Consider the following 25,159-nt stretch of genomic DNA (forward strand, 5'->3'; position numbering starts at 1 on the left):
TAGTTTGCACATAATGACAACCCAAAGTATGGGTTGAGTATAGATTGTCATTGAATCGTGGGTTGTTTTAGAATCGTGGATTATCATTACATGCAAATCATGCATTATGCATTATGGTTTAACTATAGGTTAACCATGAACAACCTAGACTTCACAACTCAACAACAAACTACAGGTTCTCTTACTAGCTTGTTCATGGTTAACAACCAATAGTTAAATCATAGCACAGGGTTCTCACGTAACAACTCACAATACAAAAAAATAACAGCCCACACTCAACTCATACTCTGGGCTGTCATTACATGTGAAGCACTGTAATTTCTTCTTTCAAGAGTCATTAGCAGGTGATCTCTAAATAGTACAAAAGTGATTAACACAAACAAGCTATTTTACCTTCTTGAAACTGAAGATCTCTGAAGATTCTCAATAGGGTCATAATCTGTCCCAGCATGAACTCTGGTTCTACCCATCTTGCATGTCTCCTAATTGATTCCAATAGAGCCCTTAAGAGTTTAGTAGTAACATTTGGGGGTGGGGGTTGCAAGCAAAAGATCTTGTCATTCCTGATCATTCCTATTAAATTCTGATGAAAGAGGTCTAGATAGTTGTAGGGCACATTTTTGTCTTGATGTACAGCAGAAATACACATGCATATCAGCACACATCAAAGATGAAAATATATCCCCTAAACTACAGATGACCATGTTCAGTCCCCTTTTGGGGCCTGTTTGGTCTTTTGAGGTAAAAATGTATTTTCTGTCTAATATGGCACATATTTCATCTACACAGTTACATCACAGAACAAAAGGTGATTTCAGCATGGTGTTGTACTTCACCCATACTTAGGACAATTTTATTTTGCTCAAAGTAGGATGTTGTACTTAATCTTTTACTATGTTAACAATGACATTGCCTTAATATACAATCTATAATAAACTCTAAGCACACCAAATAGGTATGATTTTTTTTAGTTTTTTTTATAAATCCTTGATTAAATATACTTATCTACCAATGACACTTTATATGTAGAGACTGGTAAAAATATATAGATATGTATTCAGACTTCAGTTTTTTTGTAAGATTTAGAAATTATGCATCAGTCTGTTGCTGCAAAGTATTAGGAGCGGAATGCTGAGCATTACTGAGTATGTTCCACCAAAGGACCCAATGTGAGGCAAATGTTTTGAAGCCCATCTTATGCTCAGGACCCAAACCCAGACTGCACTCAAACCCCAGACTTTGTGTGAAAGTACTAAAAATCAGATGCCTCATAAACAAATCAGATACACTAAAGAATGGTGCTTAGCTTCCTGTTTCTACGAGGTCTTCTTTCCTCTTGTAATGCAAAGCATAATCCAGCCTCACTTATGAACCATAGCAATGTCTGAGAAATACAATCTTATAAAACAGGAAATATCACACCAGTTATGTCTACAGGATCCTATGTTCCCTTTTTAAATAAAACCTGCAGAAAGAAAATGAAGCAGTCAGTATGAAAGCTGTATATGGCTTTGTATAAAAATGATGAAAGTTACTTACGGCTGATGTTTTGTTTGTATGAGTGCTTTCAGTTCTTTTACAGTGCATTCAACTGGCACATTTTAATAGTCACTCTTATTTTTTCTATTCTACATCCCTACCATTACTTACAAATGCCAAGAGAAGGAATAGACTCTATTTACAGACAGGTTGGCACTTACAGAATATATTATTGATATCGTTCTCCTTTTCATCCCACCCCCCTCCACCCTGTTTTCCAGCCCAGGGCATCCATGTTACAGGATGACTGGCAAAACCTGCTGCCTCATTACATTATGCTACATTAACATGAAAAATAGGATTCCAGCTGGTACATTCTCTCCCAGTGGTTTGCTTGTTGCTGAAAGGCAATACCTTCCACCCCGATTCATGTTCGATGCTCAGACATTGTTAGTCAAGTGAAAGCAATGGCTGCATGTTTTCTTCTTCATTTTTATCCATACGCTTTAACACTCCAGGGTCCACGACTGACTGAGACCTGAAAAGGGATTAAAAACAAAGGCCAGATATGGATCACTTCAAGAGAAAAGATGGTAGGTTCTAGCATTTTTAAAACTAGCAGGCCTTCAACCAGAAAATTTGCCTGAGGAATATTTGTCACTGTAAAATCAACACGGGAACACAGGAAGCTGCCTTCTACTGAGTCAGAGTTGGTTCATCTAACCCAGTATTGCTGACAATGATTGGCAGAGGTTATCTAGGGTTTCAAGAAAGATTCTTTCCTAACACTACCTGGAGATGCTGGGATTTGAAACTTGGACTTTCCACGTGTAAAGCAGGGACTCTATCACACTGAGCTACAGTCCCTCCCATGGATTTAAGAAGCACAACTATGGATCTAAGCACCACAATGACAACCGCTCTAAAGCAGCCTTCCCCAAGCCGGTGCTTTCTAAATATGTTGGATTACAACTCCCATTTTGGTGTGATTTCAGAAGTAGCCTTCTTGGCAGTCACTCTGCCTGATTAGCCCATGGAACTCCCAGGCAGGTGCCTGCCCGGTCTTGAACCTTTGAACCCCTGAACTCCAAGTGGTTCCAGGAGAGGGTCTGCAGCAATAAACATAGCCGGACTGCCCCTGGAATCCTGGCTCTGAGTGCCCTGCATTTTCTGGGATCCAGCTTTCAGTGGGTTCTGCCTGCTATTGCCTTGATATGGACAAAGAAAGTATTTTCATTCTACTTTCTTTTTGAATTTACTCTGATGCTAAAAAGTCTAACTCTTCCTTCCTGTGTTTTGGAAAAATCATAAGAAAGGTCTAGTAAAACTCATTGTTTCTTCTCCCCTCCCCACCCACCCGCCTGCTGCCTCTCATTCACCAGCTTCCAATTCCCATTACAATTTCCCCTGCCTTCCCCCACTCTGAAAGCAGAGATGAACAAGCTTGGTAACATTGGGTTGCAGGATGGAACAGTTAGTAAAGGGATTCTGGTATGGATTTAAGAGGACAAATATTGACGGTAGAAGCATAGCAATTTTATCAGGTAACCCCCACCCTCACCCCCACCCCAAATCCCATGGAACTTATCAAAACCAAGTTTTGGTAGCTATTGCTAAAGCCAAAGAACGGTCTTTATTCATCAGCACTAAGCTATAACGTAAAGTCTCCTCGTTGTAAAGAAGAAAAGGGCTTGGGTTTCATAAAACTCATGCCAGCTGGAAGCTGCTGGTAGTACAATGATTTCAGCGCATGGCTAACAGTGTTTTCCCATTAGCATCATATGCAACTTGGAGGCCCTATCTGACCTTTTCAAAAGGAATGTTAATGGGCATCCAAAGTGGTGTTGCCCAAAGCCTTGGAGCAGAATAGTTCTTGGCTAAGACAAATTATTTGCTAGCTTTTTTAAGATTAACATGACTGCTAGCCAAATTAAACTGAAAAGCTTAATCCATCTGAACAACGACAAAAGTGGTTGGCAGCCGTCCCGTGTGGATGCAACTCCACTGGCTACCTTTAGCTACAAAGCCAAGCTAATCTACCTCTTCATGGATTTGGGAGACAGGTCCTTTTCAACTTCTTTTGCAGAAGTGTTGTAGGAGTCCACACTATATTCGCTGTCATCGTCATATTCATGATCTAGCAGCGTTCTTGCCCATGTGCCCATATCATAAGGCGGCAGCATTCCTCCAAATTCAGAAGGCAAAATCTCAGGATGAATCAACTGGTGCAGGCTGTTGAGGTTATTTCCATGGAGAAATATCTGTTTAAACATTAATCAGAAAACATTACAAAGCCACACCTTCAGTAAAACAGACAGTATCTGTAGCAGAAAATATTTTTAAGACTTGAAGAGCCCAGCTAGAGGCAAAGTCCTTGCAATGAAAGGTTTTGTACTCAACAATCCAGCAAATAAGGAGCTTTAAATACATCAGAAGACAAATAAAATGCAATTGGTGGTGTTAAGGGAAAGACTCTGCTATAGCATCCAGACAATATTTGGGATCCAACAAACTTTATAATGTGTTCTATGGATCCAAGGAGCTCTGAGCTTTTGCTTCTCAAATGGCAGCATCCCCCCAACCCACACCACAAGGCAAACTGGCTTTTAAAACTATGGAGGCACTTATTGGAAAGCACTTTCCAATATGACACGTGGTTGCATTTGTTGCTCAAAGAAGACAACTCAAAAATCCCACCGATGCACACATGTCCTTGGGAATGCCCAGAGTGTGGTGTAGCTCTGCTAAGCTCCTGGGCATGTTGCATTGTTAGACTATTTGAAGTTCCTAATTCATTAGAAACCATCCATATTGGGCTGTATCCAATATTGGATGAGCAGAAGTCCATTTGTGAAAAGGGGCTTTCCCACCCCCACCTCTCTCCCCTCCAAAGCCTCTCCTGATGATCAGGGACTCTCAGGTAAGGCCTGAGATGTGGTACAAAGGGGAGATTGAATACTGGAGGGGGGTTGAATACTCCCCAAAATTAGATGAGTGTGTGTGAGCAGGATGTTGCAAACAGGCTTCCTTGCATATGTGGACTTCATTCACATAGCACTATATACAACCCAGTGGACTGAATTTTAAAATTCAGGTAAGTTCCAATACATCTCATATTGTAATAAATTTCATGCAGGTTTGTGGTAGAAGCTGAAGACAGACTACCAATAAATTCAAAAAGATTGTTTTTCAGTGTGTGTCTTTAATTTTAAAAGAATCAACAATCATAGTTTCATAAGTGCTCTGAAATCCCCCCATGACTATTTGCCAGACTAAAAATCAAATTAAAAAAATCTAATATATAACTGAGGAACACTACATTGTTGAGAGAGAGAGAGAGAGAGAGAGAGAGAGACTTAGAGAACACAACATCTCTAGTTTTCCAAAACCTAAAACTAACCATGGTACCCCAGCAGAATCCTTCAGAGTGGGATCTGTGTTGTATGTCATGGAAATTACATGTTCTTCATTCATACAATTCTAATCAGCATAACTACAAGAGTGCCTGGTAATGCATCTGCATCTCACAGTTTGCTTACATGTCAATGGCTGCCATCTAGCAAGCCTTTTTAAATAGCCCCAAGGGCTTCAGTGTGTATAGTGATGCTTTCTTTTATTTTCTTCCAAACAGTAGACCTACTTAACTCTCCATTTCAAGCTGTTTTTGAAATTTCACAGTATTTTCAAAGACAGCTTAAAAACACTGTGTTGCACTGTGGCTTATTTATGAGTAGCAGTGCATGCCAGGACACTTTTGAATATTCAAGCAATTTGTTGTGTTATCCAAATCCGGGAAGAAGAAGGGAAATAAACAAATCAGGGATTAAGAAAATAAACTATGGTTTCTTTAAAGCTCTGCTAGACAAACCCTAGGTAGGGCAACAAACCATGGTTTAAATTAGGGATGTGCTCCGCTCCGATTAGGAGCGTAGAAGCAGTAGCGGATTGGCCTGCTCCGCCTTACCCAGAGGCGGAGTAGGAGCGGACCGCGGACCCCCTAGAAGCAAGGCGAAGAGAAGCGACCATTTTTCGGAGCTCCGAGTTCAGGCGGAGCGCTCCGGTCGCCATCTTGAAAACATTTCGCCATAGGATTGCATTGCGGCAAATAATCGCGCATAACTACGTTGTTTTTGAAGCTATCTTTCTGGAAATTCTTGTGCACAGAGAGTCGTGGATGGGGGTCATTTTGAGACCACTCTCACCTCTCTGCGTTGTCCGTGTCGCGTGCTATATTTTTTTGAAAATCGGGTCAACCGCGCGGCTCAAACTGCGTTTCGGCTTTTCGCCCATAGGATTGCATTGAGGGAAAGAATCGGGGATAACTGGGGGGGGGGTTAAGCTATCGTTCTGAAAATTCTTGTGCACAGAGAGTCGTGGATGGGGGTCATTTTGAGACCACTCTCAACTTTCTGCGTGCTGTGGTTCACGTGCAATATTTTTTAAAAAATCGGGGTTTGGGTTTTTTTTATTTATTTTTTTATTTTTTTGGAAGCGATGACAGGCACATTCAACTCCCAATCCTGATGAGAATTGATCTCCTCAGAAAGCATCCTCCTCCAATCCCAGCGTTGGAGGGGGGACTAAGGCAGACCCACCCTGAGAACTTTCTGTTTTGTGTCTCTTTGTGGGTTGGCGTTCGTGGAGGGAACACTTAGTTAGTTAGTGCTCCTGCTTTGGACTTTGGAGATAGATTAGGATAGGTTTAGTTTGGCGCGTGTGTGTGTTTGTTTGCTTCTTTCTGACTTGTAGCTTAGTTTGCCCTGTGTTTTCCCCTTACTTTGATTTAATATAAACTTTATTTTTGAATTTTGGAGTGTGTGTTTGGGTTGGTTGCCCCCCCCCTTCCCTGTATTAAAGCCTGACTGTTCTGCTTTTGTGAAAGCTTTCTTTTTGAAAGCATACACACACTTTTTGTCCCATTTCCCTACATTTATATTCTTAAACATATTTTATTATATTCTTTCACATAGTCTATTAGTATATATTCTCATAGATATTATATTAGTAGTATAGTATTCATATTTTGTTCTTGTTATAGTAGTGGTTGGTTCTTTTCCCCCCTCCCCTCTCTTAAATCCTGATTGTGTTTCCTTCTATCTTCTATATACCAAATATACCAAAAAAATTGGATTCTCTTTTTCTTCTCTGTGTAACTTGGACAGAGTGGGCTGCTTTTGTGCAGCCACAGATTGAGCATTTTGGGGAAAGCATACGCACACCATTTCCCTATTCTTAAACATATTATATTATATTCTTTGACATAGTCTTAGTAGTCTATTAGTATACATTCTCATACATATTAGTAGTAGTATTCATATTTTGTTCTTGTTATAGTAGTGGTTGGTTCTTTTCTCCCCTCCCCTCTCTTAAATCCTGATTGTGTTTCCTTCTATCTTCTATATACCAAATATACCAAAAAAATTGGATTCTCTTTTTCTTCTCTGTGTAACTTGGACAGAGTGGGCTGCTTTTGTGCAGCCACAGATTGAGCATTTTGGGGAAAGCATACGCACACCATTTCCCTATTCTTAAACATATTATATTATATTCTTTGACATAGTCTTAGTAGTCTATTAGTATACATTCTCATACATATTAGTAGTAGTATTCATATTTTGTTCTTGTTATAGTAGTGGTTGGTTCTTTTCCCCCCTCCCCTCTCTTAAATCCTGATTGTGTTTCCTTCTATCTTCTATATACCAAATAATATACCAAAAAAATTGGATTCTCTTTTTCTTCTCTGTGTAACTTGGACAGAGTGGGCTGCTTTTGTCAAGTTCAACAGGCAGCCACAGATTGAGCATTTTGGGGAAAGCATACGCACACCATTTCCCTATTCTTAAACATATTATATTATATTCTTTGACATAGTCTTAGTAGTCTATTAGTATACATTCTCATACATATTAGTAGTAGTATTCATATTTTGTTCTTGTTATAGTAGTGGTTGTCCCATTTCTTGTCCCATTTCCCTACATTTATTAGTAATATTCTTAAACATATTATTATATTCTTGTAGATATTCTTAGTAGTAGATATATATATATATTTGTATATTCTCATACATATTAGTAGTAGTATATTTTATTGTTCTTGTCCCATTTCCCTACATTTAAACATATTATATTCTTCTTATACATATTCTTAGTAGTACCTTATACATAGTATTAGTAGTATTAATATTTTGTTAGTCATCATGAAAAGAGGAAGCAGGCGTGCTGAAAGCAGCAAGGCTCAGTCTGCCAGCAGTAAGCAGGCTTCCTCTCCTCCTGTGAAACTCAAACGGGCAACTCCTTGGCTGACTGCTCCAAAACAGAAGCAGGACAAGCAGCAGGCAGAGCCACTCTCTTCTGCAACTTGTGCCCGGCGTTCTCTTTTTGAGGGTGGGAATGGGAAAAGTGCCCGTTTGCAAGAGGCACGTGGCAGCAGTGCCATTAGAGGAGGAGGAGTATCCCCAACTCCTTCATTCTCCTTTCAGCCCACGAGCCCGCTGATGGACCTAGACGAGGTCCTCAGCACAGTGGAGGGGGGGGAGGAGGAGGAGGAGGCGGTGGGCCTCCAGGATGTGGGGGCTGAGAAGGAGCAGCAGCAGGCCGAGGCTCTCTCCCCAGTCTCATCCCACACCCCTGTTTCTGTGGCAACACCAGAGAGCTCAGGCGGGCAATTGGTGGTGTCACCACGGAAACGAAAGACAAGCATCGTGTGGGACCACTTTGAGTTGGGAGCGGATCCCCGCTTTGCTGTCTGTCGCCACTGCAAACTCAGCCTAAGCAGGGGTTCATCGACAGGGCATTATGGAACCAGCAGCATGAAGATGCATCTTAAGAGGCAGCACCAGTCGGTCTTGCTGGGGAAAGAGGCGGGCAAGGCGACTGGTTCCAGGGGAAAGCCGAAGGCGGCTGCTGCTGCTGCTGCTGCTGCTGCTGCTGGCACTTCCAGTCTCAGCTCTCCATCTCCCATCCCCACAAGGGTTAGGCAGGCAACCCTGCCGGAAATGGGGTGGGGGAAGTATGGAACCACAAGATGGCGTTTTCCAACGCCCTCCCAGATCACCACGTCAATCGGTGAGATGGTGGCGTTGGACGACCAGCCATTCAGCCTCGTCGACAACGCAGGCTTCAAGAGGCTGATGGCGCTTGTGGTGCCATACTACAAGCTGCCGTGTCGCACCACCCTGAGCAGGCGGGTGGTGCCTTCCCTGTACCGTTCCTGCAGGGAGTTAGTGCTGGGTCGTCTGTGCCAGGCAGAGGCACGGATGGTGCACTTCACCTCGGACATTTGGTCCAGCGAGGGCGGAGTGCACGCTTACCTGTCCCTGACGGCACACTGGTGGGCAGCCGTGGGGCAGGAAGGATCCAGCACTACAGGGACTGGCAAGGAGGGCTACTGCTGGGCCCTCCTCCACACGCAAGTGATGGACCAGTCCCACACGGCAGGGGAGATTACGGAGGCCATGAACCGCATGGTGGATGGGTGGCTAGCTGGGTAGAAGGTCACCCGCGGTTACATGGTCACGGACGGGGGAGCCAACATGGTGAAGGCGGTGCGCAATGGCGGATTCGAGGGCGTCCGCTGCATCGCGCACGTCTTGAACCTGGTGGTGAGGGATGGCCTTGGGATGGGCAGCAGCAAGCCCAACCTCGGTCCCCTGTCCGGGATCCGTAACCTCCTGGAGAGCTGCAGAAAGGTGGCAGGCCATTTCCACCACAGCGTCAAGGGCAGTCGCTTGCTGCGGGAGAAGCAGGAGGAGTTGAATCTCCCGCAGCACAGGCTAGTGCAGGATGTGGTGACACGCTGGAACTCCACCTACCTGATGCTGGAGCGGATGGTGGAGCAACAGCGTGCCATCCACGACTTGTTCAGGGTCAGGGACATGGGCGTCCACCACCTGGGCAAGCAGCAGTGGGACGCCATGTCCCAGCTGGTGGCGGTCCTCAAGCCGTTCCTGAACGCCACCGAGACCCTGAGCAAAAGCTCTGCCCTCCTCAGCCAGGTAATCCCTGTATGCAGGCATCTCCAGAAACAGATGGGCGACTTTCTGGAGTACAGGGATCCCGTCACCGGCAGGCGCTTCGAGCCCGAGGTCCGCGAAGCGGTGACTAGGCTGAGGGACGGCGTGACGCGGAGGCTGGAGCCCATCCAAACCGACAGGGTCCACATGTTGGCAGCCATGTGCGACCCTCGTGTGAAGGATGGGCTTTGTGGGCCAAATAGCAGGCAGCACTGGGTGGAAACGCTGGTGGGCGAAGTGCGGGCGGCATGGGCCAAGAGGGTGGGGCAGAGTGAGGCAGAGGAGCAGGCCACCCCTCCCCGCAGCAGCACCAGCAGCACCAGCAGCAGCCTCACGTGCATCCCTCCCAGCAGCAGCACAGGCGAGGGGTATTGGGAAGAGGCTCTGCACACCGTGTTTGGGCAGAGACCCTCCCCAGCCACCAGCCAGGATGACGCTGCAACCACCGTGCAGCGTTACCTGTCAGAGCCCATCGAGGACTCCTCCATGGACCCCCTGGCCTACTGGTCATCCCGTTTTCAGATTTGGCCGGACCTGGCGCGGGTGGCCATGGATCGACTCAGCTGCCCACCCACCAGTGTTCCAAGCGAGAGGGTGTTCTCTATGGCGGGCGACATAGTGACCCCTCACCGCTCTCGCTTGGAGCCGGACTTGGTGGAGCAGCTGGTCTTTCTGAAGGGCAATCTCCCCCTGCTGGGATACCCCACCCTCAAGCCCTCGTGGGAGTGACAGGCAGGCTCCCTTTAATTCCACCCCTCCTTGAGTTGGCAGGCACACTACAGTTCAGGCAGGCTGGTTTTTTCTCTGTAGGCACTAGGCAGAGTTAGTCACCGTGCGTGTGTGTGACTGAATGTGAGGGCAAAGCACCGCACTTGAGTTCATTTCATTTCTGTGGCGTCCGGTACAGCTTAGTCAACTCATCCGGATAGTTTTCCACCCAGTTCCAAAAGACTCCATTTATTTATTTATTTATTTATTTAATTACATTTATATACCGCCCCACAGCCGAAGCTCTCTGGGCGGTTTACAACCGTTTGTCCATGATTGACTGCACGTTTAGGTGAGGTGCAAGCAGGGGGCAAGGCAATGCCTGGCACCACCACCACTAGCCAGGCTGCCTCTCTCCAGCAGTCCACGGGTCGCCCTTTGGAGTGCCCTGGGAGTGGAAGACGTACTCCCTGATCCAGAAGTATGGTTTTTTGAGAAGCAAACAGGCGAGTCCTCGCCTTTGAGAAGCAACCTTTCACTTGAACTCATGGAAGTCATTGACTTCAGCACAGCCACTACATAGAGGCTGTGGACCTCTGGGTGACTCCATCAGTGTGCTGATTTTGAGAAGCAACCTTTCACTGAAACTCATTCACTTCCCCAATTGAGGGTGAGGGAGGTTACACTCCAGCAGTCCACGGGTCGCCCTTTAGATAGCTCGGGGATCAAATGGAGTCCTTGATCTGTGTGCTGATTTTGAGAAGCAACCTTTCACTGAAACTCATTCACTTCCCCTATGTGCGGGTGGTACTCCAGGTGTCCACCGATCGCCCATACCACAGCCACTTAGTGTGTACGGACAGTTTAATTTTCCTGAGAAGTGAGCACTCACTTCAACTCATGACAGCCATTGACTTCACCACAGCCACTTTGTGTGGGATGCTGTGGTCCTCCAGGATGTGGGGATAAGTAGCAGTCGCTGGTCGAGCTTCTCTCCCCAGTCTCATATGGAGCAATTTTGAGCTCTCACTTCGACTCCAAGTTCAGACACTTGAGCACAGCCCCTACGGTGGAGGCACAGCTGGCCGTGCCTCTCTCCCCAACCACTGACTGCACAGGGACAGTTTAAGTTTCCTCCTGAGAAGTGAGCACTCACTTCGACTCATGACAGCCATTGACTTTACCACAGCCACTTCCTGGTGGATGCTTTGTTCCACCAGGATGTGGGTGAGGAGGATTAGTTGCAGCAGCTGGCCGTGCCTCTCTCCCCAACCACTGACTGCACAGGGACAGTTTAAGTTTCCTCCTGAGAAGTGAGCACTCACTTCGACTCATGACAGCCATTGACTTCACCACAGCCACTTCTCGGTGGATGCTTTGTTCCACCAGGATGTGGGTGAGGAGGATTAGTTGCAGCAGCTGGTCGAGCGTCTCTCCCCAGTCTCGCAATTCAAGTTATCTGAGAAGTGAGCTTTCACTTCGACTCATGGACTTCCCCTATGTGCGGGTGGTACTCCAGCAGTCGACCGATCGCCCATACCACAGCCACTTAGTGTGTACGGACAGTTTAATTTTCCTGAGAAGTGAGCACTCACTTCAACTCATGACAGCCATTGACTTCACCACAGCCACTACTGTGGATGCTGTGGTCCTCCAGGATGTGGGTGAGGATTAGTCGCAGCAGCTGGTCCAGCTCCTCTCCCTGGTCTCGTCCCACCCCTCTTCCGCTGTAACGCCCTCTTTGAGAAGCAAGCTGTCACTGAAACTCATGAAAGCCATAGACTTCCGAAGCAACCTTTCACTTCAACTCATTGACTTCCCCTTTGAGAAAAAGCTAAGCTCCAGTAATGCACCGTTTTTCCGTGGGACAGCTCTCTTTCGAGAAGCTGCACTGCATATGCAGCAGTGCCATGGCTTTGAGAAGCCGAGACCCATCCCAGCCACCGGGAACCGGAGGAAAACTCCAGCAGTCCACGGGTCACCCTTTAGATAGCTCGGGGATCAAATGGAGTCCTTGATCTGTGTGCTGATTTTGAGAAGCAACCTTTCACTGAAACTCATTCACTTCCCCAATTGCGGCTGGTACTCCAACAGTCCACCGAACTCCCATAGCACAGCCACTTAGTGTGTACGGACAGTTTAATTTTCCTGAGAAGTGAGCACTCACTTCAACTCATGACAGCCATTGACTTCACCACAGCCACTTCTCGGTGGATGCTTTGTTCCACCAGGATGTGGGTGAGGAGGATTAGTTGCAGCAGCTGGTCGAGCGTCTCTCCCCAGTCTCGCAATTCAAGTTATCTGAGAAGTGAGCTTTCACTTCGACTCATGGACTTCCCCTATGTGCGGGTGGTACTCCAGCAGTCGACCGATCGCCCATACCACAGCCACTTAGTGTGTACGGACAGTTTAAGTTTCCTCCTGAGAAGTGAGCACTCACTTCAACTCATGACAGCCATTGACTTCACCACAGCCACTACTGCGGATGCTGTGGTCCTCCAGGATGTGGGGATTAGTAGTAGTCACTGGTCGAGCTTCTCTCCCCGGTCTCGTCCCACCCCTCTTCCGCTGTAACCCTGTCTTTGAGAAGCAAGCTGTCACTTCAACTCATGGACTTCCCCTCAGAGAAAAAGCTAAGCTCCAGCAGTCCACCGATCTCCCGTAGCACAGCCACTACGTTTCCTGAGAAGTGAGCTCTCACTTCAACTCGTCTTGTAGTGCGCCCGCCGAGTTGAGCACAGCCACTACAGTGGAGGCGCCTGCCCGCCTGCCTGGGAGCCGTCCTTGTGAGGTAGCTGGATCTGCTGGGACTGACTCCCCCACAGATCTATGGCTTACTTGTGCAAGGTACCAGCTTTTCTGGGCCCGCCAACCCATGCCTGCCTGCCCGCCTCCCCCGGGGTGCTGCTGTGGTGGGGCATCTGCCAGGACTGACTCCTCGCCTGCTCTGCCCGCCTGGTGCCTGGGAGATGGGCTTTGCGGTTCGTGCCCAGCACCCTCCGGCACGCTTGCTCCCAGTCGTCCTCCTCTGTGCCCCTCAAGGCGTAACTGCTGGCTTAGAAAGAAACAACCAGCCATCTTTGCCTCACTTGCTCCTTGCGCCCGCTTACGGGTTGGTTTGCTATGCGTTAGTGCTCAAGCCATCCTTGCGGCACTACAATGCATGCTGCCTGCCTGCTTTCCCTCCCTTCTCCCCTTCCCGCCTTGCAGCGATGGTGTATGTGTCTTGCTTTGACTAAGGGGAGAAGTCCTTCCTGCGCTCACTTAGACTTTATCAAGTTCAATAATCCCTTTTTCAAATGTGCCAGAAGATTTAGGGTTATCTCGTGGCATGTTGGGATTGCCTTGGAACTGGCCCCATTGAGCTGTCTGCAATTGCAACTTTAAATCCCTGACATACTGGAGTGTTCAAATTTCAAAAGTTCCCCTAACATCAGGGGATGATGGGATTGCCTTGAAACTTGGTGTCCATGGGGACACATGGGTAAGCTGTCATGGGACCAAAGGATAGGTTTCTGACGTGCAAATTGACGTAGTTGTAGAATGGGACTTGATTTGGGGTGAGTTAAAAAGTTTAAGCCGCGCCAAAAATCAGGGGATGATGGGATTTGCTTGCAACTTGGCGTGCATGTGGACACATGGATAAGCTATCATGGTGCCGAGTTTGAGGTTTCTAACATGCAAATTGACGGAGCTATCCCAAGGGGTGTGAATGGGGTGCCCGATTTTCATAAATTCCCCAAAAATCAGGGGATGATGGGATTGCCTTGAAACTTGGCGTCCATGTGGACACGTGGATAAGTTATCATGGTGCCAACTTTGGGGTTTCAAACATGCAAATTGACGTAGTTGTAGAATGGGACAATTTGGGGTGAGTTAAGCCATGCCAAAAATCAGGGGATGATGGGATTTGCTTGCAACTTGGCGTGCATGTGGACACATCGATAAGCTCTCATGGTGCCGAGTTTGAGGTTTCTAACATGCAAATTGACGGAGCTATCCCAAGGGGTGTGAATGGGGTGCCCGATTTTCATAAATTCCCCAAAAATCAGGGGATGATGGGATTGCCTTGCAACTTGGCGTGCATGTGGACACGTGGATAAGCTATCATGGTGCTGAGTTTGAGGTTTCTAACGTGCAAATTGACGGAGCTATCTAAAGGGGTGTGAATTAGGGTTATGGGTGGTGCGTTAGAGGGTAGAGCCGCGCCAAAAATCAGGGGATGATGTGATTTGCTTGCAACTTGGCGTGCATGTGGACACATGGATAAGCTGCCCTGGTGCCGAGTTTGAGGTTTCTAACATGCAAATTGACGGAGCTATCCCAAGGGGTGTGAATGGGGTGCCCGATTTTCAAAAATTCGCCAAAAATCAGGGGATGATGGGATTGCCTTGAAACTTGGCGTGTGTGTGTATACGCCCATGAGGTGTCATGGTGCCAAATGTGAGGTTTCTAACTTCAACGGAAAAAAAGTTGTTTACTTTTTTAGCTTTCAATGCAACCCTATGGGGGGGCAAAAACGGAGCTCCGGATCCGGATCCGGAGCTCCGAGCGGAGCGGAGCGGAAGTGGGCGGAGCGGGGGCGGAGCGGAGCGACCCGCTCCGGAAAATGGCGGATCTGCAAGTGAAGCGGAGCGGGGAGTCCGTGCACACCCCTAGTTTAAATAAACTATGGGTGACTAAGACAGTAAATGGCAGCTTCCTGTGTTCCTATGACTAGTCAGTTTTATTAAGGTCAGTTTTATTAAGCTTCTGTTATGTAATCATCTGGATTCTAAAATCTGTTAGCATAAATGTCTTATCTGTCATATAAAGTATAATTCCATTTCTTCTTAAGATCGTTATAATTCTTCAAAGCACCTAAGTTCTTTGAAATTAACATCCATCTGACTGGATTATCAAAAGGTGACTCCATCTTGCATGACAAAACAAGCATACAGTTTGATGGTGGGTGTATATGTGTTTGATAAAAACAAACCGTTATCATATAAGGCATCACAAACATAATATTTTGTTTCTTATTTTTAAGGGAATCTATCCACAAACTATACATTTGCAAATCTATATTAACAAAGAAGAGAAAAAAATACCCTTTTCCTTGTCTTTTCCTTTAAAAAGGGACGTATAACTGTGTAGAGGGCATGGATGTACCATGGCTGATTGACAAAATGAATTCCTCCAAAGCGAGCTGGAAAACTGTCCTAGGAGAGAAAATAATTACAAATACAGTTAGTGGATCACATTTGTAACTTGCTCTTCCTTCTGAGACACAGTCCAGAACACATATAAAGTGATCCCATTTTATCCTTACAACAACTTTGTAGGGTAGATTTGGCTAGAGATTGACCTGGTTCGTATGTGATGCCAATTCTTGGGTTTGTAATCCATGAATTGCTGGGGATGTGCCAGAGTGCATCCCATGCACTCACCACTTCATTAACAACCCAGGTACTCCCATTCCTGTGTTGTTTAATGCAGCATCCAAACGCAGAACTCTGGGGGGAACAACCCAGAATTTTAACCCAACAACAAACCTTAGGTTAAAACTCTGGGTTGTTTGTTCCTCAGCAACCCAGGTTTGGATGTTGCACCAAACAACCCAGGAATGGGGGTGTTCCTGGTTTGTTTATGAAAGCTGATTCAAAACAGAAGTGGTGAGTGAGCAGGAGGCAGCAAGCTCATTCGTTGCTCTGCAACCCCAACTACCTGCGAAACGGGTCATTGTGAATTGCACAAACATGGCTGAGCAGGAATTTGAATCCAGATCTTCCCACTTTAAGTCCAGTGCTCGATCAGGAATATCACACTAAAGACATTACGTGTCTGTTTGCTGAAATCTTTGTGATAAAATGCAGCCATTGGTTATTTAAAATTTTGAAGGAAAAAAACAAAACACCCTGCCTTCCCAACATTATTAAGGTAGTGTCTAAAAAAAATGGAATTCCTCTCTTCCATTCCAGGAGAGCAATATGTGTAATGTCCGATTTCCTGACTGTAGTTCTTTCTTAAGAATTCTAATAAAGAGATGGCATTTTTTGTTTGCCAGACAACACTTCACATATTTTCCAGTCTAGACTGAAATTTGTGTTCACAAGATGTTTCCACCTTCTATGTATCTAACTTTACTTTCATCTATCTTTAATGAATTAACTGTTATTGTTTTCATATATGTTTTTAGCCACTATGAGAATCTTGATTAAGAATTGGGGAGAGCAGAGGATCTATAAATATTTTAATAAACTAACACATCTCTTTGTCCCATTATTCTGTCGAACGGTCATACATTTGCTTCTTTCTTCAGTTCCAGATGACTAAAGGGAATGGCATATTAATATGCACCCAAGTATTCACTATCAGTCATAAAGTTAAAACTGCATTCTGTACTGTTTAAATGTGATTGTAGAATATTTATGAAGCTCCGTCTAACCTGCATACTCAAGGGATTCTCTATAAGAAATTTAGGGAGAGTGTTGCTCTATTGAGCTGCTTTCTAAATTGGTTTTGGCTGTTTCTCCATAGGCAGCTATTAAAGAAACATGAAAAAAATAGAAAATTCAACAGTACAAACCAATTTTACAAGCAGTAATTAACTCTAGTGCACTAGAGGGCAGCTCAAATAGCAAAGGGGTCCTGAGGCCTAATGATTCTGTTAGAGTACAGGAATGTACACTTTCATATTAAAATGCAAGTTTCAAGTCCTCAGCATTGCAAAGAAAATATAGCTTGAAAATGTAACTCGTGTGAGTCTTCCTATCTACTACCTTCCTATCATGTTACCCTTCTAACTTTCTCTCTTTTAACTCGCTCCATATATACAGGTTTCTCTGTGCTCTTTATTTAAACACAGCACATTCGCTCAGCATTTTGTAATTCTTTTTATGTTCACATGTTATGAAAAACAACAGTATAGTTGAACATTTTAAGGAAAGTACTGCAGTTTTATAAGCATCAGCAGATCCTTGCTGGTCAAGAATTTTTTTGACCAGCAAATTTATTATTTAAAGATTCATGTTTTGACATACTGCCCATCAACCCAATGAGTATTTCCATCCATTAATTCTAGGCCCAGCTCTTGGGATATCCTCTTAAACTTCAAATAAAGTCTAGGGCCATAAGGAGATCAGGATGAATAAAAAGAGTTATATAATTTATTCTCCCAGCAACCTATTATGATAATTAGGCTAAGAGATAGTGATTTGCCTAACACCATCCAGTTGGAGAGGGTACTAAACCACACTGAAATTTGTACCTATTAGACCTCACTGGCTCCCATGGCAACTATACAAGCTATAATATTACCCCAAAGCACAACTGATTGACAAAGGGTGACTTAATGTCAATTACATGAATATCCATGTACAACTATTTAGCAGCGATGGGGAATTGGGGAACATTGTATTTAGAATTATTAAACCAATTCTGTATACTTCTGCTGCATCTCAGGTAAACCTTCCTCTTGTTCCATTATTCACTAGTTTGGACTCAATGGGCTTCTTTTTGTCTCTACCCGTATTCTCTTTGTTTCTTTGTCTATTTAAAATATTTAGACCCGTCCTTTCCTCCAAAGTAGCAAACAAACAAAGATAAAACTGTAAATTAACAATTTGAAATATCCCTTACAATCCACCACGAAAACATTAAAACGGCAGCAAGAAATATAGAACAGAATGCAGTAGCAAGGAAAATTGCTCAAATATTGAGACAGTTAAGCTAATCCTACAAAACAGCAGGTTTACAGCCCAAATGCCTTTCTAAAAAGGAAGGGTTTTTACTAACTTACAAAAGGACATTAGAGAGGAGGTGAAATGGGCTTCCCTCAGAAAGGAGTAACAAAGCTAGGCACAGCCATCAAAACGGCACTCTCTCTGGTGCACTAAATGCATTTCAGAGGATTTAGAGACACACAGGAGGGCACCCAAAGATTATCTCAATATGCAGGCTGGCTCATGTGGGAGAATGCAGACCTTCAAAAACCCTGACCTGAAGCCACTGAGGTCACTAATATTCAGCACTGGCACTTTGAATTATGCCCAGAAAAAAACTGAAAGTCAGTGTAGCTGTTTCAAAATGGAAGTCACCTGCTCTGTATCAGCCTTCTTGGTTAACAACTGACCCACATTCTGGACCAATTGTGCTTTCCAGGAACTCTTCAAAAGCAGCTCTACGCACATTGTAATTATCCAGATGTGGTGTAACAAAAGTGTGTGTCATTTTGAAAAGGTAGTTTGAGGGCTTGTCATGGGCCAGGACTCTGAACCCTCATCCTCAGAAGTTTCTGACCCTTTGTCCTCGGAAGAAGAGCTCCAGAGTTAATGGTTCAAGGGGAAAAAACTTAACTATAAAAAGGCATCATGAGGCTTCAACCTCTATGGGTCCCAGTTCACTAGAAAGACCCCAGGGCCCAGCTGACATAACCTTAGACTGACATAACATGCAGCTGACTTTTGTTCAGTTAAAAAACCAAAAAATCCTTGAAAAGATTCTAGGAATCCAGAATCTAGAGTCAGAGTCATTGGGTCTGTTACTCCTCAGGCAAACAGCTGCTCTTACACATTTTATCAACTATGGATCAAAAGAGAGGTGTCACACATTTTATGACCGATGAAGCACAGGTTTGTGTTAACTTGGAAAGCTGCCTTGTGTGATTTTGTGGTATTATTAAGTTTAAGAAAAGGCTGGGGTTTTTTTTTTACCTCATATTTATTCTTTAAAATGAAGTCCTCCAAATAAACTAAAGAGGTTTATCTGCACCATTTGGAGTTTCTATGTGTATGCCTGTTTGTGTGCATCCTTTCATAAGGTGGGAACCCTGCAGGTGTTAGTCAGGCAACCTGAGGAACCAACCATAAGAACATCCCCCTAAATTTCTGGCAATCCTAGGGCCTCAGCTTTCTGGGAATCATTTTAAAGTGGACAACAGATGATGGACAAGTTTCTCTTTAAATACAAGGGCAACAGAAAGACAGGATCAACGAACTGCTCAAGACTGGGCCACCTTGGGGAATCTCTTCATGGGAGCTAGGAGAAAACCTCCCCAGCAATACAATCACAATACTATTGTATTTTAGGGTTTTATTTCACAAACCACTGGGAGACCTTCAGCTATTGGGCAGAATAGAAATAAATAAATAAATAGCTGGGTATGTGTCAAGGGCGTAATTACTGATGGGCATAAGGCCAGACTCATTGTTGGTGGAGAGTAAGAGCACCAACAGAAAAAGTTCACTTGCTTAGGGAAAGTAAAATAAGGAAGGGCTTTTGCTGTCATTGGTGAAAGCAGTATTGGTTGAGAGGTGGAAGACTACTATAAGAGAGAGAATGGAGCAGACTACTGCAGAAAAAACGTTTGTAGACTGAGACAAGGAGAAGAGAATTCAAACAAACAAGTGGATTCCAGTTCTATTGCAGGCAAAAAAGGTGGTAGAATCTGGGGCAGGAAAGATAAAGCAATGTTTGACAAGGCTAAACTTGTACGGAGTAGGTTTTCTGCGCAGGGAGCCAGGCAGACTGTCATGGAACTAAGAGGTCAGCTGAAAAAAGTGCCGGACAGAAATGAGTGGCATTGGAGATAATATTTGATTCTCTTCAGGATATATTCAAGCAATTATCTTCTACTGACATAAGAGACAGGAGCTGTGGATGTGCTATACATTTCAGGATAGAAGAAGATGGAAGATTAATTGTTCTTTCTTTATGAAGTTCTGAACGTTTAGTCCAAACTGATTCTGTGAAGCAGTGACAGATGTTGAAAACAGTGAAGAAACAAAAAGGAAAGAAGAGAGATAAAAGAGAGAAACAAAAAGGAATCAGAAGAGAGTGAGAGAGATTACAGATCTTGTGGAAATGCTGTTACTTTGGTGAGATAAAAGAGGTAGTTTTTGTTTATTTGGCTAGTTTTAATGTTTTAGCTCAGGATGATTCTATGGAGCAGGGATGGAGAAACCATGACCTGTCAGATGTTGTTGGACTGCCAATCTGATCATCTTTCACCTTTGGTTGCTTAGGGTTCAAATTCTGAGCTGTTCTTCCTCCAACAACCCAGAGTTCCAGTTTCAGTCATCATGATAAATAACCCAGAGATCTCATCCCTTGCTTATTTATCACAGCGGGAGCAGGTGGGCTGATGATACATAGGAAATAGCATGCATCCTTGATCCTGCTTGTCTGCTCAACAACCCATGGTTTATTAACCATGGGCTGTTATGATATGCAATCTGCATCAACATGTAGGCAGGATTCCATGGAATCTATCAAATAACAATGGAATGTATATACGTAGAATTACAGAGGCAAGAGCCATATGTGTGATCATTTGGGCACTGCATATAAATGTTAGCTAACATACACTTGATTTGATTCCTTAATGACAGAGCTAAGCAGTTTACTTTTGCATGTTGCCAGATACACCTGAGTAAGAAAACTGTTTTCCAAACATAAATTTAGGCACTTCTGAGAACTGTTTCTGTCCTGAGCATTTGTGCCTTTCCCTTACAGTTTTTTTTAACGTTTCAACCAACCAACCAACCAACCAACCAACCAATAAACAAGAAAACAAATCACTCATTTTTTAAAAAAAGGACAACAAAACATTTAAAATGCGGGGGGGGGAGAGAGAAAAAGAAAGCAAAGTTAGATCCAAATGTATTTGTTTTGGAAGGGTGTTCCAAAGTCAGGGTGCCATCACAGAAGAGGCCCTCTCTTTGTAAATCCATAGTATATTCTCCTGTTGATAGTATTCAGAGAAAGGCCTCCTCTGAAGATCTTAAGACAGTAATGCAGGATAATATTGGAAAAGGTGCTCATTCAGACATTTGGGCCACAAGATATTTGGGGCAAAGTCTGGTAGCCCTTGAACTGGGCTTGGTAGCAAACAGGGAGTGAATGTAGTACCTCAAGAATTGGTGTACCACAGTTCCATCACCTTCTCCTGTACAATCTGCCCCACACACAATTGGTGACAAAGACAGATCCCTCAAGGGGAGCATAGCCCCATCCAGAAGAGGCCAAGCACCGACTTCCCTCAAAGAACGTGCTTGAGTTCCAGTTGTATTTTCTTTCAAAAGTCTCAAACCATCATAGTTGAAATGAGAAGTGAAAATTTGGAACTGTGATGATCAGATTCATTATGGCTTAAATTGTTTACACCAATGGGCATTCAGAAAGAGAATACTGAGGAACAGGGGTGGGGACCCTTTTTTTTAGCCTGAGGGGTGCATTGACTCTAGCAAGACCCACTGGGAGTCAGTTGCCAGCACTGATGGGGACACAGTCCCAAACAAAGTCATTCTCCCTCTCTCTCTCTCTCTCTCTCTCTCTCTCTCTCTCACACACACACACACACACACACACACACACTCATTCACACACTGCTATTGCAGTGGCAAAAAGGAAACTGCTCCTTCATTGCTTCAAGGCACCCTTGATGCCTTAAGATGGCAGCTCTTGACTCAGTTGGCTTCACTTGCTCCTCACCTTCCAGAACATCCACTTCAAGTGCCTTAAGGCCAGGGCTGGCCCTCTCTGTTACCTCCTGCCTCAGGTGACACAGAGAGAGAGGGGAGAGATAAATAGCCTCTTCCCACCACCACCACCACCACCAAGAGGGCTCCCAGCTGCTGCCTTGCTCCAGTGAAGTGGTGCTGCACTGGGTGCTCTGAAGAGCTCCACCAACCAGTCTCCCCTTATAGCATCTCCTGTCTCTGTGTAGCATTTTCAGAGGGCTGGAGGAGCTGCCATGGGAAGGAAGAGGGGCAGTGAAGTCCAACTTCCGCCACCGAGTTGAGCCAGCTTAAATATGGATTCATCTCCATCCAGTAGAAACCTAGTATCAATGTAGCTCTCCACATTCCTCATACTTATGCATGATGAGCCTGACTATCTCATTCAATTGCATTTATACCACGGCTGTTCATTTACAGTTGCATATATTTCTATATTTTGACCAAATCTGCACGCAGAAGCAGCTTTCCATACACTAAGGCCTTAGCTAGTTTATCCCGGGATTGTCCCGGGGTCTCCCTGCCTGCTCCCAGGATATCCTGTGTGTCATTTACATGAACAGGGATGACCCCGAGACGATCCTGGGATAAACCTTAGATCTAGCTAAGGCCTTAGATGCACATCTCCATCCACATTTTGCTGTTCATCTGGGCCCCACTGAACTGACTGGAATGCCTCTTCTGAGGTGGACAGAGCTGCGCTTCCTCCTCCAGAGCCACCAGTGTGTCATACACAACTACTTTTATATGTCACTGATGTTTTGTTTTTGCTTTGGTTCCCAATTCCTATTAATGGTCCTGCTTTAAACTATTGCTTTCAGATGCTCGTCTGATGCTTTTGGGGGGCTGTTCATGCTGTTGCTTGCATCCTCCGTGCTCTCTCCTTCTGGGCATCTGCAGTTTTGTTTGGATTCTATGCATTGTCTCTATGTGTGATTTATACCATTCTGATTTTATGAAATTGTAATTTACCAGAAAGGTGATTTCATGTATGGCAGGAAGGTGACATAGAATATTTTAAAATAAGTAGTATTACCAGAGCTGGATCAGGGCCCCAAGTATGCAACAAAAGGAGGAGAACAACAGCAAAGTGCTCCTTAAACTAGGGTGACCATGTGAAAAGGAGAACAGGGCTCCTGTATCTTTAATGGTTGTGATGAAGAGGGAATTTCAGCAGGTGTCATTTGCATGCATGCAGCACCTGGTGAAATTCCCTTTTCATCGTAACAGTTGAAGCTGCAGAAGCCCTGCCTAGCATGACCAGATACATGCAGCTTTAACTGTTGTGATGAAGAGGGGATATCATAAAAATGACACCTGCTGAAATTCCATTTTCTATACAACTGTTAAAGATACAGGAGCTTTGTCCTCCTTTCCATATGGTCACCTTACTGAAAGGACTCTGCTAGCACACACTCCTTTAAATGCACCATCGTCTTTTTCAAAAAATGGCTTTAATCCCTCAATGAGAGTTGCAGTCTTTTCACTGAACAGTCAAGAGCCCTCCTTTGAGAAAAGAGGCACATCCTCACCAGTTGCAGGCAGCTTCCATCAGTAGGCTGCATGACAAGCAGAAACACAACAAAAATGGCTCAGCCTTGATGCAAATTGACGCTGCACCTATGACAATCTGCCACTGACAGAGGATGCAGGTGCTGAGACAGCCTGGAGATTATGGCACCGAAAGTCATTTTTGCACCTCTACACAGATGCCGAGGAGTCAGCAATTAAACATGTGAGTGTGTCAATAATAGATGCAAGGTCACAGCCCAGGGAAATATGCAGAGCAAAAGCCAGACTGAAAATGCTGCACAAAAGGCGATGTTGGCTGAAGCTGCCTATTTTATGAAGGAAAAGAATTTAAAAGCCAGGAATGTGTTTTTTTGCCCCAAATATGAGCAAATGGATATTGCTAATTTTCTGTTTATTGTTAGTCATTTACTCATGTAAATGTAAGGAGACAGGATAAGGACCACATAAACTTGGTATTTCCTATCTGCATTGAAAACAGAGAAAATCGACTGATGGTTAGAATTCTGCACACCCTACTTAATAAATCAGTAATCTGAATAATAAGTACAGAGTATTGATCTAGTGCAAGCCCATCTGTGCTGTCTTTTTCAAGCATTCAGTGAGAAACGGGGAATTATTTTCTGCTGTGTTTTTTTTTCTTGAAGAAATTTACTGCCATACTACTGGTCCAGTTTAAATTGTGCAATATTTAGGGACACATCTAGCAGTCGATTCAACAATAAATGCATTGTAAATTGTGAATGCAAATGCAGTAATTCCCCTCTACTCTATTTAATTTTGGGAATTCAATAGAGATTTAAGAGAATTCTTAAAATAATGCCCCTACCCTAGGCTTACAGGAATTGGTTGTGCTAGTTTTCTGCTTTTGCAAAGCATGTAAAACTGGAATACCAACAGCTGCCATTTCATTAAATCATGTAGCATTGTAGGGGAATTGTTGGAATCAATGGTAAAAGCTCAAATACTCTTAATATTTTAAAATTGCACCATTTGGAGAAGTGAAAACAGTTTCTTCAAAATTCAGCTCAAATTCTAACATAAGCAATTTTCTTTTTTCTGCCTAAATTTGTCCTTCAGCTTTTCAGACACAAGAAATCTTTGAATCTTATCCTAAACTGCCAAGAAGAGTTGGTTTGTATTCTTTTTAAAAATTGCTAGGAATGGGTTGCATTTGCTTAATGGAATAAACAATGGCTCAAGATTTGTAAATTCAGCAATGGCATCAAAATGGATTAGAGTGAAACATTGGGTGAATCCCAGCAATGGAGATTCTCAAAAAGGTCAAATTGATTAAGATGTACCAGATTTCATGGCCAGTGCACAAAGATGTGCTCAGCTAGCAATATATCTGTCCACATATTTTCACCTACTCCCTATCTATGATGTACTTGCATTCTCAATTGGCAAGGATGATCAAGGTGGGGTTGGTGGATGTATTCTCTTCTCTGACAGTGGGGGACCAAACTTATGGTTACTCATTCCCTTCACTCCCTTTAATTCTATAATGTTTGTGTTACTAGCATCCTGGGCCTAAATGGGCAAAACTTCTGATTATTAGAGTGCCTGCACACAAAAAGAAGGATGGCACCTTCTTTAAGAAGCAACTTGCCACTGATACTCAGGGATGAGCCACATGGAATTTTAGGGATTTACATAGTAGAAGGCATAAATTCATTGATTATAATATTTGGGTGCAAACAATACATATGTTCTTATGCTTCATAAACAACTCTATTGCAAATACTAAACATTTTTTTCTTTGGGTCATATGAACCATATGTTGATATGTGGCTTCATCACTTGATCAGTACCTTTCACATAGCACATCGCAAACTATTCTCCACAGACACCAACACACACTCAGGTTTTTCAAATCTACACGGTGGGGTCCCAAATTGACACCCTAAACCAGCCTTCCCCAACCAGATGC

General features: G+C 44.2%; 1 protein-coding gene across 2 annotated transcripts in view; it reads right to left on the reverse strand.

The window, feature by feature from the left end:
• Positions 1-1,166: 1,166 nt before the first annotated feature.
• Positions 1,167-25,159, reverse strand: part of CLVS2 (clavesin 2) — a 54,313-nt gene continuing 30,320 nt past the window's right edge. For both annotated transcript variants that reach the window (XM_063124716.1, XM_063124715.1), the window contains 3 exons: positions 15,289-15,399; positions 3,520-3,740; positions 1,167-2,017 (listed from right to left, as the gene is read on the reverse strand). In XM_063124716.1, the coding sequence (XP_062980786.1) occupies positions 1,930-2,017; positions 3,520-3,740; positions 15,289-15,399 (420 nt within the window). In that variant the 3' untranslated portion in view covers positions 1,167-1,929. The remainder of the gene's footprint in view (positions 2,018-3,519; positions 3,741-15,288; positions 15,400-25,159) is intronic.

The sequence above is a fragment of the Elgaria multicarinata genome, chromosome 4 (genome assembly GCF_023053635.1).
Source record: "Elgaria multicarinata webbii isolate HBS135686 ecotype San Diego chromosome 4, rElgMul1.1.pri, whole genome shotgun sequence".
Classification (NCBI taxonomy): domain Eukaryota; kingdom Metazoa; phylum Chordata; class Lepidosauria; order Squamata; family Anguidae; genus Elgaria; species Elgaria multicarinata.